At 38.5% G+C, this 18,585-nt stretch overlaps 1 protein-coding gene across 3 annotated transcripts in view; it reads left to right on the top strand.

Annotated features, from left to right (window-relative positions):
• Positions 1–18,585, top strand: part of Bmpr1b (bone morphogenetic protein receptor type 1B) — a 157,876-nt gene that overhangs the window by 110,144 nt on the left and 29,147 nt on the right. For 2 of the 3 annotated variants that reach the window (XM_029475531.1, XM_029475532.1), the window contains 3 exons: positions 2,698–2,854; positions 12,785–12,887; positions 13,372–13,474. In XM_029475531.1, the coding sequence (XP_029331391.1) occupies positions 2,715–2,854; positions 12,785–12,887; positions 13,372–13,474 (346 nt within the window). In that variant the 5' untranslated portion in view covers positions 2,698–2,714. Of the gene's footprint in view, positions 1–2,697; positions 2,855–12,784; positions 12,888–13,371; positions 13,475–18,585 lie in introns of those variants that run through there. The other variant, XM_029475533.1, reaches the window with a different exon arrangement.

Here is an 18,585-nt window from a genome sequence, read left to right as displayed (position 1 = left end):
GTGGCGGGTGTTGTGGGTAGCTGGCGAGTGTCAGCAGACCCTGCGCCCCAGCTGCCCCGGTGCTTTTCTGACCGGAAGAGCCATCATTCTGATTCTTATACATTGCCATTTATAACTAGAAGCTCATGATAAGTCAGTGTGTGGTTTACTTACTGGCTTGATCATCTACTGTTTTCTCAAGTCTGTCTAAGGAGACTGCTATGCTGCTTTTCTCATACTGGTGTCCATGAAGTTCTTGAGCCTCTTCCTTGGTGTGTTTTTTCTCTTCATATAACTTATCTTTCAATCCAGCCACTGAGATTTTCATCGATGGAGTCATATGTTTGGCGTTCCTCGCTTTTCACAGCAATGCACTTTGTTTTCCTGGTGTGCCTTTGAATAAGCTAAGAGTGTTGATAACAGTTGTCTTTACAGTTATTTGCTTTCATACTCTATTTCTTCCTGGTTGTTTTCTCTGTTGTGTGTTTTGCCTTCAGTCTCCAGTGTTTGCGGTTTTCCTTCAGATAGCCCCTGTCCCTGAACTAGTGACTCATGCGTGGTAGCATGGCATAATGAAAGAGCTGAGTGGAAGCTTCCAGACAGCACTCCTTACCAGTAGGCTTCCTAATAGGATAACAGTGTCGTAGAGCTCTTTTTTGATTCTTTTCTTTAGCCTTTGGCTTACTCTCAACCTACTTAGCTTTCCCAGGAAAAAAGGCAAAGCCTGATGGGAAAAGAGGACAGGAAGGAAATCCGTACCCACTGTGTTTGGTAGGAGTTCTCCCGATTTCTTTATGCTTTGTTTTCCAAGTCCCTGACCTGAGGGGAAGAAAAGGAAAATAAAATGTCTAGTACTGTAACCTTTCTAGACTCCTTCACCATCTGAAGAGAAGCATTCTTAGCAGGCAGGACCTCCGCATAATAAGTGAATATTAAGTGTTTGTTTTTAAACTTCAAGGAAGAAGCAGGGAGTAAGAGTTTTGCATAAGCTTTTTCATTATACTGTCCCTAGACGCAACTCAGGTCATCAAGTTGGTATGATTCAAGCCAAATTTACAAAGAAAAAATTTACTATGGCAGAGTGTTATACAGACATACCTACATGTACTGTTTTAAACAGGTGTTGATACTCTGCTGTGAACAGATTTGTAACAAATGGCTTAAAAGACAAGGGATGTTACAAGACATGTTTAATTTCACTGTATCCTGTTAACTTATGGATGACAACTCTATCATAAAGATGTGTGTGAACATACTGGAATCTAGAATATGGCTAGATTAAATAAATGTTGGCCAGAAAGCCCTGGGAATCTCTGCATCTCTGCTTCCCTAGCACTGAGATTTTGGCCACAGCTATGACCATCTTTTTCGTATAGGTGCTTAGGATAAAACTTAGTGCTTAAGCTTGCTCAGCAAGTACTTTACTGACTCAACCATCTACCCTGGTTAGACACATCCATGATTCTTGCACAAATTATTCACTAAAATTTGACTATTTAGCTTAATACATAGAAGTTCCAATAAATGTTATCACAGATAAATTTTCTTAATTTATCATGTATATAAAAACAATTAATGCACTCCATATAATATCCTGTAATATTGAATTTATTCCTTCTGAGATATAACTTTAGTGTTTTAACCAAATAATCTACAACCAAATATTTTCTTGAAATTTGTTAAAATTATAGTCCAGTTAGATGTGGTTTGAGAGAAAAATTTAAACTGGATGTTTATAATCATAATTTTAAAAATAATGAAATGTGTTACAGAGTATCATAAAGTTATACAAGGCAATTTGGATGCCTATTTGGAAGATAGAAATTCCTGTTATTACACCGAGGCCACCTGCCTTTAGGAGATCATTCCTGCATAGTGTCTCCTGTTAAAGATGATAGAAGTGTCACGTGTCACAGATGAACACTTCCATCTGTAAAAGCTGGTGGAAAAGACACATCTTTGGAAATGTGTAATTTCTAACTTTTTGTTTTTCTACACTTTTTTTTTGCACTGATTAAATTAAATATGCACTGTTGTACTAGTTAGTTTTTGTCAACTTGGCACAAACTAGGCCTACCTGGGAAGAGAGAACCTAAATTCTGGAATTGTCTTCATCAGATTGTCCTATGGGCATGTCTGTGGGACAGCTTCTTAATTGCTAATTTATGTTCTGTCCCTATGCACATGGTACTCTGTTGTACCAAAAAACGTAGCTGAGCCAGCCAGAGGGAGTAAACAGAAAGGAGCATTTTTCCATGGATGTTGTTTTTAGTTTCTACTTCCAGGTTTCTGCCCCAATTTTCCTCAATTAATAGATTGTGATTCAGACATGATAAGATGAAATAAACTCTTTGCTTTCCAAGTTGGTTTTGGCTAGTGTTTTGTCACAACAATAGAAAGCAAATTAGTGTCATTATTTACCTCAAATCAACCTTGTGATTAAGTTAAAAAAAAAAGGATAGTGTTATGTTAGGTTTCAGACAATCTGGATTCAAAATGTTGCTCCATTATTTGACTGTGTGTACATTAATTAGTTAAAATTCAAGACTTGAATTTATTATCTGAAAAGCGAGATTGATAACATTTATTCCAATAAAATCATCAAAATATGTCTTTTGTTTGAAATATTTGTCACAAGTTATCTTAACTCAATGACATATTGTCTCTTCCACCGAAGGCTGGAAGGCTGTTCTAACCCTCATCAATTATTCTTTTCAGAGAAGTCTATTGATAACATGCTCTTACGAAGCTCTGGAAAATTAAATGTGGGCACCAAGGAGGATGGAGAGAGTACAGCCCCCACCCCTCGGCCCAAGATCCTACGTTGTAAATGCCACCACCACTGTCCAGAAGACTCAGTCAACAATATCTGCAGGTTGGTGATAGAAATGGTTCAAATGTCTCTTTCACACATGATTTCATACCATTTGAAATATACAGTGTTTCCAAGAGTATGACCTGGAGATGGTACTCTATATAGAGAAATATCTAATCATATCTTACCCTGAACTGGTACTTGAGTCTTCTTTTTCCCTAGACACATAAATAGAACACAGATCTCAGGCTCCTTGTCAATGAACAAAAACTATTATGTTCTTCAAAAACCTTTGCATATTCATGTAACATAGGTTCCATGTATATATGCTGATCGATCTTGTTGCAACCACTCACCATACCAAGATTGTTAGTATTTTGCACTGGTAAGAGATTAATAAACTGTTTCTGGAAAGCAGTTCTCTGATGGAGTTTAGATGAATTCAACACATGTCAGTAGAGAAATTGTCACAGTCATGAAACTATGACATTGGAAATAATGTGTTATAAAGACAAAGAGTTCAGTTTTAAATAAGCTAAAGCATTTTTCTTTGTATACATCTTTATACAGCTACATCCATTTGGATAGTTAGGATACCTGTTTGTCACCTACAGTAGGGAACAAGTACAAAGAAAGCCAAAGCTTCTTGGGACTGGAGCAGAGCAAGAGAGAAAGTGCTAACTACCCCTAGCATCATGGCTCCTGGGAGTGATGTCAGAGATGCAGAGTGTGCATAGAGGGGTCAGGTCTCCAATGGAGAGAGAAACTACCAGTTTCAGAGTCTAGGAAGAATATCTCAGTAACTGATTAGACTGCCATTGGCCAGGAAGGCACGTCAAACTGAGTCAAACATTTTTGTTGGGGTGGAGAGGTTTTATAACGCTTATCATGATGAGGACTCTGATACATGTTATTGTACTAGTATCCCTAGTCCAAAAATGACAAATTTAGAATGTTCCCAAAAGGGAGGTGTGATTCCACCAGTGGAAATTTCCTCACCTGACTTCATGTGATGGGTCACAGGCAGAATGCAGGCACACTAAAAATATTGTGTAAAATTATGTTCCTTCTCTGTTTGTATATGACACATAAGACATAAATAAACTACACGGTTGGGTTTAAGTTCCATCCCCAAGATATCACATTAAGAATCTACAAATATTTTAAAAATCTAAAAAGAATAATAAAATAGAGCAGTGGCCAGTGTTAGCTAGGGAATATACTCCTTCAGAATTTGCAGGCTTGTTGGGCGGTGATGGCGCACACCTTTAATTCCAGCACTTGGGAGGCAGAGGCAGGCGGATTTCTGGGTTTGAGGACAGCCTGGTCTACAGAGTAAGTTCCAGGACAGCTAGAGTTACACAGAGAAACCCTGTCTCAAAAAAAAAGCAAAAACAAACAGAGAGAGAGAGAGAGAGAGAGAGAGAGAGAGAGAGAGAGAGAGAGAGAGAGAGAGAGAGAGAGAGAATGAATTTGCAGGTTTACAAAGGAAGTGTTTGTTTTTCTCACTTAGATGTGCTGAGCGCTGCTGGCTTGCTGAACTGTGGCTTGAGAGTGATTTTTTGGACTTAAGCTTGCCATGCTCCTCTTCTTTCTTTGGGGGACAGGAGCTACACAGGACATTCTTTCTATTATGAGTATAAGAGCAACATCCTACAGCCTCTATCTACTCCAGTGCTTCACTAACCAGATGAAGTGGTAGAGTGAAGAAGCTCAAAGTTGAAGGGAAACCATAGCTATGGTGAAACAGGGCCAGGGTCAGTTGTGGAACACTGTCTGCTAAAGTAGGGCAGAACCATGAGACATTGCAAACTTAGGTCAAGGAGAATATCCAAGGGGACAAACAGAAATATGTGTCATGGAAACTAGTGTTAGTGAGGAAGATATGTGAGCTGCATTGGGTGCAGCCAGAGGTTGAATGTGACAAGGACTAAAAGTAGAATTCAGAACCGATGGCATTAATTAGAGTAATTCAGAGATATTTAAGGTAGGAGAGATGGCAACCAGATTGGGATGGGATTTTAATTATGTAGTGGTCAAACTTGAATTTATTGTAGTAAGGAAAACAGAGATAAAACAATAATAACATTGGAATCCCTCAAAAGAACGTGAATATGCCACTCAGTATTGATGTGTTGACTTGTAGAAGTCAACAGAGAACTAGTATTTACTGAACTGATCCTATGATTCCCCTCACCCATCTAATACAGCATTCTTGTGAAAATGCAATAGTTACTGTTTATACCCAGGTAAGAATGGGAGGTTCTCAAAGGTTATGTTATCCAAAGTCACTATGATGATATGATCAAAAAAAGTTGGCGAGAACTCCAAGTTGTGAATTCTTGATCAGCAGCCAACCCTGCTGGGTTCTCTGAGGACATTTCTCTTTTGTGCATGGTGCTCATTTTGCGAGTGAGGAGCCGATTCCAGGTGAGTCTTCTCATGGATGGATCACAGGGACCATCTCTGTTCTTATTCTGGGACAGTGGTTTTCAGCCTATGGACCATGATCCCCAAAGATCATCAGAAAACACTGATATTTATATTACAATTTATAACTGTAATTATAATTATGAAGTAGCAACAAAATATGTTATGATTAGAATTATCACCACATGAGGAACTGTGTGAAAGGGTTGCAACATTAGGAAGGTTGAGAGCCACTGCTAAGACGTAGAAGAAGCACATGGTGTTGTCTCATTTCTGCAAGGCCATTCTCTAGTCCTTCCTTCTAAAGCATTACTTCTCAAACTCTTTCTGTTAACAAATACCCCTCCACACACACACAACGCTGAGCACGAGTACTTTCCTAAACTTCCATGAGGATCAATTATTAAAGCCATTCATTTAAACGCTTGCAAATATTTGTCCTTTTTAATGTTTTAGTAAGTTTCAGCAGACATGAATTTACTATATCAAATTGCTATACAAGTTTCAGGTTCTGCTTTAATATCTTTACAGACCAGCAGTGAGCAGTTTGCTGTTCTGACTCTTGTACTCCTAGCAAAGCAGTTTGAAGGTCAAGGGTACACTTTTTTATGGATTATATAATATCTGGTATAACCTGTTTGCCTTTAGATTCTGTGCTACACAAAAATCGCTCAAGCTAAATGTCTCAAATAGGTTTCTTATTCAGTATCACTTCCACCACCCTTTAGAAAGTAATCCAGTAGTGAGACAACCAAGATTGTTTCATACTTAAATCCATTGCGAAATTTCATTGGCTAAGTCAGAAAACATAGGTGGAGGTTAGGGGTTGTAAATTCTTCAGTACTCTCGTTTTTTTGTTTGTTTGTTTTTACTAGCCAACGACAAGTTATAATGATTGAGCCAGATGTGTGGTGAACACCTTTAATCTCAGCATTAGAAAAGTAAATATAGAGGGTAGGCTGCAAGTTCAAGACCAGCCTGGCCTGTTGTGAGTACAGTGTTTGCATCTATAATCACAAGCGAGGGGTAAGGCCATTGAGACTTCTCCCCTAAGGAGATTTCTGTCTTCTAAGTAAGCTTCCAGGTGTCCTGCTGTGTTGTAGCCATTCCATTTACTGACTTTGCTGAGTGGACTGCAGATCATTACTGCAGCCTTCTGAGCTGCAAAGCCTAAGTCAACCCTTCTTAGGTGGTTTTCCCCATGTCCTCCTCTGTGTCACTTTCTCATTCTAGCAAACGTTGGCTCAGACTTGCTTCTTTACTTTCCCTATATGTGCTCTTATCTGGCTTTACGAGTCCCTTACCTTCTTAGAGTCTTTGATAGAATTTTTTTATAATGTGAGTGCTTGTCTCATGACCATCCTCTGGTCTATCCATTTGTAATCACTACCATTTGTTTATCTTTCAGGAATAATTTTAATACTTCCTCATTTAAATTACTGGTTTCTGATCAGAAATTCTCCTGCGTGAGTAGTTATCACATATAGTAAGTTGACATGCTTGTTTGTATGAAGAATATGCATATGATACTAGCTGTTTGAAAGAGGAATTAGGTCTCCAGCTGTGGTTGTCTTTCTTGTTATCTTCTCCTCCTTCTCCCTCTCCTCTTCTTCCTCCATCACTCTCTTATTCCTCCTCCTCCTCCTTCTTTTTCTTCTTCTTCATCCTCTTTTTCTCTTCCTCTTTCTCCTCCACTTCCCCCCTCCTCCTCCTTTAATACAAGATCTCATCATGGAACCCTTTCTGGCATGGAACTCTTTTTGTAGATCAGGCTGGCCTTGAACTCATAGACCCCACCTACTTCGGCCTCCCAGATGCTAGCTAACTGTATGTCTTGAAGCACAGGTGTGAAATAAAAAGCTAACGAGCATGCTAAATATCATTAGAGTCATTCAATTTTTCTTTTTTTTTTCAAATGACAATGGTTTTTAATACAATATTTGAAATCAGTGTAGCATTAAGAAGTTAACTTATTTCATTCATTAACAAACTGTCAGGAAGTCCCACATATTACCACTAAAGGCATTAATATTAAAAAGAGATTACATATTCTTTAAAAGGCCATAGACCAAGGAGATACAAAGTACAATTGATATTTTCTTTAAGAATACAAATTGTCTGTGGAATTTCTTCTAGGGTATCCTCAGGGAGTTTTTGTATTAGGAGTAGAGAAAATGTAGTATCAGTTTAAGAGTGATCCTTTGAGAGTGGTAGACTATGGATTTTTCTTTTTTTTTTAATTAGGTATTATTCATTTCATTTACATTTCCAGTGATATTCCAAAAGTCCCCCACACCCTCCCCTACCCATTCCCCCACTCACCCACTGCCACTTCTTGGCCCTGGCGTTCCCCTGTACTGAGGCATATAAAGTTTGCAAGACCAATGAGCCTCTCTTTCGACTGATGGCCGACTAGGCCATCTTCTGATACATATGCAGCTAGAGACACGAGCTCCAGGGGGTACTGGGTAGTTTATATTATTGTTCCACCTATAGGGTTGTAGATCCCCCCAGCTCCTTGGGTATTTTCTCTAGCTCCTCCATTGGGGGCTCTGTGATCCATCCAATGGCTGACTGTGAGCATCCACTTCTGTGTTTGCTAGGCCCCAGCATATTCTCACAAGAGACAGTACTGCAGTTTGGACAAGGCCTTGTGACTAGTAGAAAAAAATCAAGATTCTCATTATTTCATAGGAAACAAACAATAGGACATAAAATGTTGGTAGCTGCCATTATGCCTGCCCCAAGTAGGAAAAGACAAGCAAATGGGCCCTGCATAACTTATGCTTTGTGGTAATTTGTATTTCAAGATAGGTAATTTATTGAAGATCATGAAATGGCTCTAACAATTGAGAACCTTCTAACTGAAACAGAAAATTATAAGCAAAATCTCACAATGCTATTATCAATTTTTCTAGTGTTGGCCAGCCAAATTAAACACCATGGATGGTGAGATTATCTTTTCTAGTTGGAGGTGTGGATTCCAAATAATTTTACTTAAGAGAACACTGACTCCTCCACTATGACCTGTGATTTTGTCATTACTCTGATATTTTAAGTCAGTTGAAGGCTTTTATAAGAACTAAGTATTTTTTTACATCTCATTCTCAGACCTGAGAGTAAATGGGACCAATTTGGTAACTGGTTTAATCAAAACTAAATAGTATTGGGCCTGTTTAGATTATCCAGTGGAGATTTCAGAGAAGAGATAGAGAATGTCAATTCTCTCCAGCAACACTATTAATATACAGATTGGTCAGGTAAATAAAACAGGAGAGAGGAGCGCTTTTGAAGGACTATTAGAGATTGTAAGGCTCTGCAAATGGTAGTAAGAGTAAAAATCTATATGTAAAGATCTACAGATACTTAATGAATATAAAATTGGGCCAGTATTTTAAAAAGTTGGCTTCATAGAAAAATAAGTTCTTCATAGAAAAATCAGCCAGTGTGAATGGCAGCAAAGGATGCTGGCTAGAGAGAGAGACAGTTCTCAAACACAGAGTCAAAGGCAACTTCCATATGGGTACTTTGTCATCAATGCTGGTAACTTCATACCCCCTTCCCATATAATGACCCAAAAGAGAAAAGAACAGAGACTCACACAGTAATATTTTTGTATTCCCTCTGCCTATAGAAATCCACTTATGTCATAGGTTAGGGAAGAAGATGATTAATAAAACCCTTAGGAATCTGCAGCTTTGGAAACTGCCACAGCCTACCCTTCCTTGCTCTTCCACAGCCTGTTGGTGAAAACACAAGCTAGCTTATGGTTTCTATCCCTGCTGCCTGAAGTTTTTGTCTTCCCTTTAGAATCAGTCTGAATAGTCTATGTTCTCCTCAAATCGAGACTGCCTCTTCCTTGTGCTGCCTCTTTTGGTCCCTGATGCTTGAGTGTGTTCCACATACGAAAAAAAAAGAACTGTCCTCGACAAAACTGCTGTATGTGAGCTATTGGCTACTTACTGATAAAAATCTACAAAATCAAATAGCAACTGTACAAATTGTGTATTCCATTAGATTACTTGTGCTGGAAAATTTGAAAACTTATCGTGCTCCCTTGAAAGTGAAACAAGTATTTTCAAAGACATAGTGTTCTCAGTCTGCTCTTTAAAATGGATTATGATCGAAACTTAAACTCAAAGGAAATTCAAGCATTCAAGAATTTGGTACAACTTTGAAAATGTGCAGGGCTAGTTATTGATCGCTGGGAACTGTCAGTCCTTGGAGGCATTAAAGAGTGGTTTTCAGCCATAACCTCGAAGCTATCTTTCTAGTCCTATTTCCCTCCCTTTGAATAAAGGTATTATTGATGCCATTGTATATGACTTGTGAAACTGCTTTCTATACCTCAGCAATAACTCACAATGGGACTGGGTCCCAGAAGGCTGTTGTAAATCCAATAGACTAGAAGTGAGAAGAATTAACATCACTGCAGTCTCTAGATGCATAGCAGCCTAACAGAGAATCACTAACTCCCCCAAACCTTTGAAACAGGAAGACCCCCTCTTGCTAGTGTGGGCTCACTAGGGACCACTAAGTCTTCTAAAGCAGTCAGTCTCCTTCCTTCTTTCTGGGTGTTTCAAACTTTCCTTTGCTTTTAGAATACTGAACACATTAAAAAATAAAACATGAACCTGAAGAGCTATTGAATCGGGGATTATAACAAATATTACTTTGATCTCATGTCACCTTTAACTTGCTGAGTGTTTTGCATTTTTATTGAGTAACTACTGTATCACTGAGAATCCATGACTGATTTTTTTAATGTTCACCCAATTCTCAGTCCATTTGTCACTGCCTCTTTCCTTCCTGTGACACAGAGGGACAACTCACTAATTGTCAGTTACATTCATTGGCTGTGTGTCACTGTCCACATTCATAACCATTACTGTAACCCAACGATTCATCCATTAGTCACCTATGCATTTCACTTCATAACATTATTCCTCCTTTGACTTCCTTCATAGTTCTTCGTCTCATTGGCTCCTACACTATGAGAATGGTGACACAAGCTTGGATACTTGGGCAGCAGAATAGTTTTTAAAACCTGATATCAGGGAGTAACTGCCCTTTCTGACACCCAATAGGCATCTTGATGGTGGGAATAGTTGGCCAGCTTGGACTCCAGAGCATTGGTGCTTACTACAGAGTTAAAGGATTTCAAGTAATGCTCCACCTTCTGTAATTGTTCTGCTAGTTACCAGTTAATGTCCTTTGTTGGACAGGCACTCCAGTATGAGGTTTATAAAATATATTTGCTGTGTTGTAGATAATCAACAAAGAAATCTTTCTCTCCTTCTCCTCTCATAGTCTCCACATATTTATTTCTTTCTAAATTTATGACATTGTATAGTGATCCTATATTCCAGGATGCCTCTTTCTTTCTCTCTATCCCTAATATATGCAATCATGTGTGCAGGCATACATACACACATATGTACTTACATACATACATACATATTATGTTTGTCTTATTTGTATTGGTATTTTACCTGCACATGTGTATGTCGACCATACCCATTAGCAAACCCTGGAGAAGCAAGAAGGTGCTGGATGTTTGGAAATGAAGTTACAGATGGTTTTTAGCCATTGTATGGCTGCTAGGAGTTGGGATCAGGTTTTCTGCAAGAGAAACTAGTTGCTCTTAATTTCTGCACAATATCTTTATCCCCCTTCTTCTTCACATTTCTAGCTCTCAGATCTGCAAACAGGTTTTTAGTTTTAAAACTTGGTTTACTCTTCATTTTGTTGTATCATAAGTTGCCAACAACTTGACTCCCCCCTTCCCTCCCTTTAGTTGTGCTTGTTTGCTTGGTGGGGGGTTCTTATGGATTACCCTAATGTCCATTTCTGCACACCACGATTTTGAGTAATACATTATATCATCTCAGATTTAATGCCTTATGTTGACTCCTCTACTGCCTAGGAAGTTCAACTGAGAAATACTTTCACCAATAGCCTGAACACAGAGGAAACCACATGAAGAGTATTCACTCAGATTGCTTGTGGTGAAGGTCCGTCTTACATATTGCCTTCAGTACTGTGTGTTTTACACTCCCGCTGAGGTTTCAGTCCGTTGAGTAAAAAGCTCCAAAGAATTTGAGGGTGGACTGTTCACAGGCATTTTTTCTTCTACAGCATCATGCATCCATTTGACCAGAGTCAAACAGGGATTTATCACTCCCCTTCCCAGCCAGTCACTAGTCTGTTCCAGCTCCGCCCTTCAATGTTTTATAAATTGAGACATGTTGGATCACTTGAGACCTAAAAACTAAGTAAACAGTTGTAAGGATGTTGATGGTAACTCGAGGGCTAATGCATGGCTGAACGCTGCTCCCACTAATGCAAGCAGACAGACCTACAAATCACGGCTCATACAGCTCTCACAGCTTTGTTCCCATGACCTTTGGCACTCCATTGTCACGCGCCTTGGACACTGCACATGCATATGGATGAGCAGGGGATGGAAGATGTGGACTCCATGCTCTCTTTCTAGGGACACGGATGGCAGCTTGTGACTTATTGGAAACCCACAGTATAAGTCCTGATTTATGAGGAGAATCTATCTCTTTGTACACAGCCCTGTATACACAAGTTATTCTTTTCCGTTTATTCCCAGGTTAGCGGATAATGAGTGGGAGTAAATAAGAGGACTTCCAATTCAAGGCCCAATGCTGTAACTGTTTCTGTTCATCCTTATATATATTTATAATTTCTCACGAAGTCAATTTCACCATATGTAAAACAGAAATGGTATTATCTTCAAATGATCAATAAGAAGATTAGATGTCATGTAACAACTGAAAGTCATTTTTATTTAGGACACATTAAAATTTACTAAAATCAAAAAAATTTCTATAAATTCTATTCTTATCCATACCCAGTAGTGTTTGCTGCCATGCTCAGTGTCTTGCTGTGCCATGCCAGTCCAAAGAGAGAGAGAGAGAGAGAGCTAAGAACCTTAGCCTGCATCGCCTCTGCTGTGATTGGTTAATCCCACTTCTGCCTATCTTCCACCACCCTGCCTTAGATGTGTGTATTTCACTGCCTCCAATGAGAGCCAATCCCTGCACTCTCAGGCACAGGTTCCAGCTTTGCTTTGCCTCCCTCTCTTTCTCAGTGACTTTGTGATATTTGGGAAACTACTAAAGTTCTCTGACCCTTAGTCTCCTCACATAAAGGGTAGGGATGGTATTAGGTTGTCTGTCTGGAAAGGTGATAGGGACAAGATAAGTTCACTGAGAATATAAATGATTTTTAATGGTAATTAATGATACATGGAAATTTCACTCTCCTCTTTCCTGAGTTTCTAAGTGAAGAGAAAACAACTTTAATGATCAGTGCATCTACTTTCATAGATGCAGATGTTGGGAGGTCCTCAACAGTGTGTAGGGAAAAACAACAGCAGCAACAAAACAACAACAACAACAAAAAACAAACAAAACCAACAGCATGACTTTTCCCTGTCTATGATGAAGCCAATGGAATTAATTTAACTTTATTTTTATGAGTCCTGTGTTCTCTTCCCTCACTCTCTTCCTTGTCCTGTTTGGTCTTCAGCACAGATGGGTACTGCTTCACAATGATAGAAGAAGATGACTCTGGAACGCCTGTTGTCACCTCTGGATGTCTAGGACTAGAAGGGTCAGATTTTCAATGTCGTGTAAGGAAAATAACTTGAATTTACTTTGTAACTTGCATTGACAAGATAAAGTAAGCCCTTTGACATTGCTATCCCATGTTGAATAATTTGCAAAATAATTGAAAATTCTCAATAGTCAATTCTTTCTTCATTTTCAAACCATGTTTTTTAAAATTAGCTATTAACATATTACTTAGTTTCCAGCTAGACTATCTTTAAAATCCAGAGTATTTATTGGTTAAATTAAGACTTCATTATTTGCTTATCCAGTGTACTCTGGTTGCTACAAGTACAGTAATATTTTATTGAAATGGAAATGCTGTAATGGTACATTATAATTTGAAATAAGTTTTCTGGTGGAAACTAACCTTTCTTTTCAAGATTTTGAGCAAAATTATTAGAATATTAAATATGGTTTTTTTAGTGACAATCTGTCCAAATTTTAGATGGTATGGCATTGAAATATGGAGGACACCCACTAATAGCTGTTGGCATTTCATTTTAGGACACTCCCATTCCTCATCAAAGAAGATCAATTGAATGCTGCACAGAAAGGAATGAGTGTAATAAAGACCTCCACCCCACTCTGCCTCCTCTCAAGGACAGAGGTAAGAGGGGTGAAGGGGGCTTTGCTTACTGGAAATGAGCACTGGACTCTCTTATTTTGCCAAATTGACAATGGTTGCTTTTAATTGCTCTCATTACCCACTGCTGGAGTAGAGTGCTGACATCATGACAATCAACAAAGGCGCAAAGATCATGGCTCAGTGGTTGTGTATAGCTGTATTCTTAAGATCCCTGTTGACTTCTCCCCACCTCTCGCCAGATAGCTCCAGTTTGGACAGCTTACAGGGAACTGCTAGTAGGTAGAGAAAATAAATAGTGCTGCATACTTACTCTCTAATATCATTTGGAATTGGGTCTTAATTAAATCTACTCTGCCATAATATGCATTCGAAAAATAAAGACCTTATAAATGACTAAATGAAAGATTGTTTCATCTACCACATTTTATTTTATCTCCATAACAAACTGGTTTTATTAAATTAATAGCATATTTCTAAAATGGATCATATGTTTAAAAGTTTTAATTTCAATGCTTATATACTTAGGTATATTTAAAATGATAACTATTGCATACTTAAAGACATTTTTGGCATGGATTTTGACAGCAGCCTCTAGATTTCCTTTCCCTTCCTTGAGCTCATCACAAATACATGATTTATAAGTGCTATAGATTCCTAATTCTTATGTGCATAATTTAAAATGAAACTTCAAGATTGACATTATTTTTTGAGAGAGTGTATTAACTATAAATCATAGTTGTGTTTCATACTTTTGACAATGTTTCATAAATACATTCCCATTACAGCGTGAATCTTTTCCGTTTTATTCTAGAAATTCACATAAGAAGTTCACAGTTTTCCTTATTTCCTTTACAAGCAACATCCTAAGTGTTAGAGTTACAGAAATTGATGAGGAAAATATTGCTTGCAGAAATAGTACACTAAGATGTAAGAAATACCATGGAAAAACTTAATTTACATTTGGTCACTAGTAGAGATAGATTACAAATTATATTAAGGATGGTTTAGTAACTTTTCTGTTTGCTGTAATAAAATACTCTGAAAAAGAAAAGCAATTTTAAAAGGATTTATTTTGACTTGTAGTTCCAGATACACACCCACACCCACCCCCCACCCCCCACCCCCCCACAAAGAGAGAGAGAGAGAGAGAGAGAGAGAGAGAGAGAGAGAGAGAGAGAGAGAGAGAGAAGAAAAAGAAAAGGGAAGGGAAGAGAAGGGAAAATGGAGTCAGGCTATCAAAATTTGGGAAGAGAAGGGAAGAGAAGGGAAGGGAAGGGAAGGGAAGGGAAGAGAAGAGAAGATGGAGTCAGGCTATCAAAATTCAAAGTTCACCGCCCCATGATGTGTTTCTTCCAGCAAAGCTTTATCTCATTCAGTCTGTTAACCGTCTAAAACACCACCACCAGCTGAGGATGCAGCTCAAACCCATGAGGGAATTTCTCACTCAAATAGCACTATCACATGCCCGGCCCCCATGGGCTTATGGCCATCTCATGATACAAAATGTATTTAATCCAACTTCAAACGTTTACATATTCTTTAACAGTTCCAATACTGTTAAAAAATACAGTCTCTTCTAAAGCCCAAAGACAAGGCTGTCTTTTCACTGTTATCTGATATTAGAAACAAACAAACACATAAACCCAAATTAATGTGCTTTCAATATCCACAGCATAGAGTATGCATAACTATTCAAAAATGAAGGAACTGGGCCATAGTAAAGAAAATTTTGACCAAAGCAAACTGACAACACAGCAGTTCAAAAGTCACCAGACTTCTCTTCACCTTAGATGACTCTTCCATCTAGCTTTGCAGTATATAGTACATCTCTCTTTCTTGGGATGGTTCTATTCCCCTATACAACTTTCCTAGGTAGGTGTCCCACTAATCTGGCATCTCTGATAGCTTGGGGGTCTCCATTGAAACATAGACTTTATTTTTATACCCTTATGTAATGGACTTTGGAGCCCCTTCACAGGATTTTCACTCTGCTATGTAGCCTTGGAACTCTCTGAGATCATGGTGGGGAGGTCCCATGACATCCTCAATATTATATCTTTCTTACAACCAAAAGTACTATGATGTGGAAAAGGAGTTTTGCTACCAGCTATGAGTGAAGCCTCATGTCCTTGGGCTATGTTTCTAAGCAGGTTTTATATGCTGTATTCACTGAAAAGTATCCCTAAATACTTGCTTTCTTGGAGTAGGAAACCCCTTGGCCTGTCTCCTTTCACAAATTGGAACTTTAAGTGGTGGTATGTGGTTTTTAGGGTAACTTTCCTGGTATTCAATGTAGCCTAAGAGGGTTCTTGTCAATGGTTGGTTGTAATCTTGTCATTATGCTTTTCAGCACATGGTTTAGCTGGAATCTCAAGCTTCCTAGTACTCCTTTCCCTCCCAAACTGCACATTTTAAATTTCCTTTTGCATAAGACTCATCAAGAATAACCATGCCACAGACTCCACATCACGCTGCCTGAAATGTCCTCTCTCATAGAAATTAACCCATTCGTTTAAATTCGGCCTCAAATAAAATTTCACCTCGTATGTAGAATGCAACCAGATTCTTTGCCAAAATTTCACATGAATGGCCACTAGCCCAGTTGCATTTGAGACACATTGAAGAGATGTGTATCCAGTGTCTCAGGTTGCTCAACACTCCTGTCTTCCTAGCATACACAAGAATGACCCACTAAGCTCTGCCCACAGCACATTCCAGCACTTCAAGTGCAAACTCTTCCACACCCTTCCAGAAATCATCATGGTCAGGTTCACTACAGAACCAAAGCAACTTTTCTGTTGACAATTTCTGTATGAGGTATTTTTCTGTGCTATGGTAGAATATCCTGACAAGTGGCAGTTTTGGGGGAAAATAGTTTATTTTAGCTTCCAGTGTGTATATAGTCCATCATGGTGTAGCAGGCATGACAGTCAGAGTGGGAGGTTGGCCGACCACGAGGACATCACGGAGCTAGTTCTGTATGAAATGGCAAGTTAGCACAGTAGCCACAGAGAAGTGACACATGAACAAGAATCAAGGATGAGCAGGTATTTACTAAATGGGTGAGATAAAATGTTAAATGAAAGTTAAAATGACTAATGCAAGCCAGGTATTATACTAAGTATTACATTAACTAAACCATCTGAATCTTATAACCCCTTGAAGTATTGGGGATAGATATTCCCATCTAAAGATAAAAAACTGTAGTATGAAGGCTGTGACAGAATTAAGTTTTCTTATGAAACAGTAGGTGATTCTTACATGTCTCTCAGAGCGATCGCCACTTGCCTGCAGAGTCCCTGGTTGTTCCTACTCCCCGTGAAGTTCGAGGGGCAGCATAGGTAGAAAAGTTCTATCCTGAAAGGGCTCCAGGTGCTGTTCTCCTCTCCACGGTGTCTGGAAGCGTTTCCTTCCAGGGATATTCATGTTACTATTCCCAAGTGCAGGTAATGACAGACTAACACAAGACCCATATGAAGAACGGAAACGGGTTGATTGAAAAGGATCATCTCTTCATGAGCCAAGACAAGCAGGCAGCATGTTTGACTGCAAGAGAGGATTACTGGGGATGGGGAGGGGGAGGAATACTGAATAATTCTAGCCTTAACTACAGCTCTGGATGGTAAATAAAACCTCCCTTAGGTCCTTGAGGTTTTGTTCCTGTCATAAGTCAGAAATGTAATGAGCGTGGTCAGCAGTTCACAGTCTGAGCTCTGTGTCTCCATGAGAAGGGAAAGGGGAAGAGTCTTTGCAGAATTATTGCATAGATGCGAAAAAGAATTCTGGGCTCATGTACTGAAAATTCATTGTGATCCTGAGGTTAGATTTAATCTTAGTAGAGCAACATTCTCTTTGGATTCCTAAACATATACAGTTGTCCTTAAAATTGAGAATAATAGTATAAGCTGTGTTTTCTGCAAAGGTTCCATTCTTTAGATGTATATGTAGGGCACAGAAGATAGAAGCTTAATAAAGTAACACAGGTAGACAGTTGTAGACTTTTAATTTTAGGAACATGTAGATGTTTTTAATATTTATCCAGCAATCTTTTCCAAACAATGTACTATTTGTCACTCCTTTTTGCAATGGCTTTTTGGATGCTACTTCAGTAGTTGAAGCTCCTTTTCCATGGACCACTTACAACAGTGCTGAGCTGCATAATTAAAAAAAAAAACCTACTAATTTCTGATGGTTTTCATTTAGTCTTTTAAGATGAAGCCTACTTTTATTCATATTTGAAGGTAGTGCGTGTTAAATACATATTTTAGACTGCTTAAAGTATGTTATATCAGTGACCATTATCAGATTTGTCAAGAGAACATGTAAAGGTGTGTGGGTTAAAGTAATTAATCCAAGCATTCTACACAACACTGCAAAGTACATGTACTTTCAACTAAACGGTTAGTGTCCCAGTTCTATTATATAACTATTCGTGAGATAGTATCCTTGTTCATATTATTTGTAATAAGAACTCTGAATTATTTAAAACAGGATAGCATAGCAACATTGTCTTACAACCTCAAGTGATCTAACCAAACACAGGCACATAATATTTTAAAATTTTTAAAATTTTTGAATTTGAATGCAAGTGTGCATGTGCGAGTATGCATGAGTATGTATGTATGCATATGAGGATTGTTTTGTTTAAGGGGTGATCAGAGCAAGAAGATTATATCACATATGATAAGCTATAAATGAGAACTGTGGGTAAAGGACATATTGGAATGCTTTATTCAAGTTTTTTTGTCAAAATAATTAAAACAATCCCTGAGAATGAATTAGAAATTGTTTCAGTCTTTAACGGGTAGCATCCATGAGAAGATTTGTAATGTCTGTCCTCTGATGTAATAGTTTTACATCTCAGAATGTCAAGTAGACAGTTATCATCAAAGAGGTGTATGTTAGTTACAAAATTGTATATACAATAGAAATTATGCATATAGCACACTCTCTTTTTTCATTTTTTATTAGGTATTTTCCTCATTTACATTTCCAATGCTATCCCAAAAGTTTCCCATACCCACCCCCTTACTCCCCTACCCACCTACTCCCCCTTTTTGGCCCTGGCATTCCCCTGTACTGGGGCATATAAAGTTTGCAAGTCCAATGGGCCTCTCTTTCCAGTGATGGCC

This window comes from Mus caroli, chromosome 3, assembly GCF_900094665.2.
Source record: "Mus caroli chromosome 3, CAROLI_EIJ_v1.1, whole genome shotgun sequence".
Taxonomy (NCBI): Eukaryota; Metazoa; Chordata; class Mammalia; order Rodentia; family Muridae; genus Mus; species Mus caroli.
Note: the sequence above shows the minus strand (reverse complement) of the source record. Positions and strands in the feature narration are given on the sequence as shown.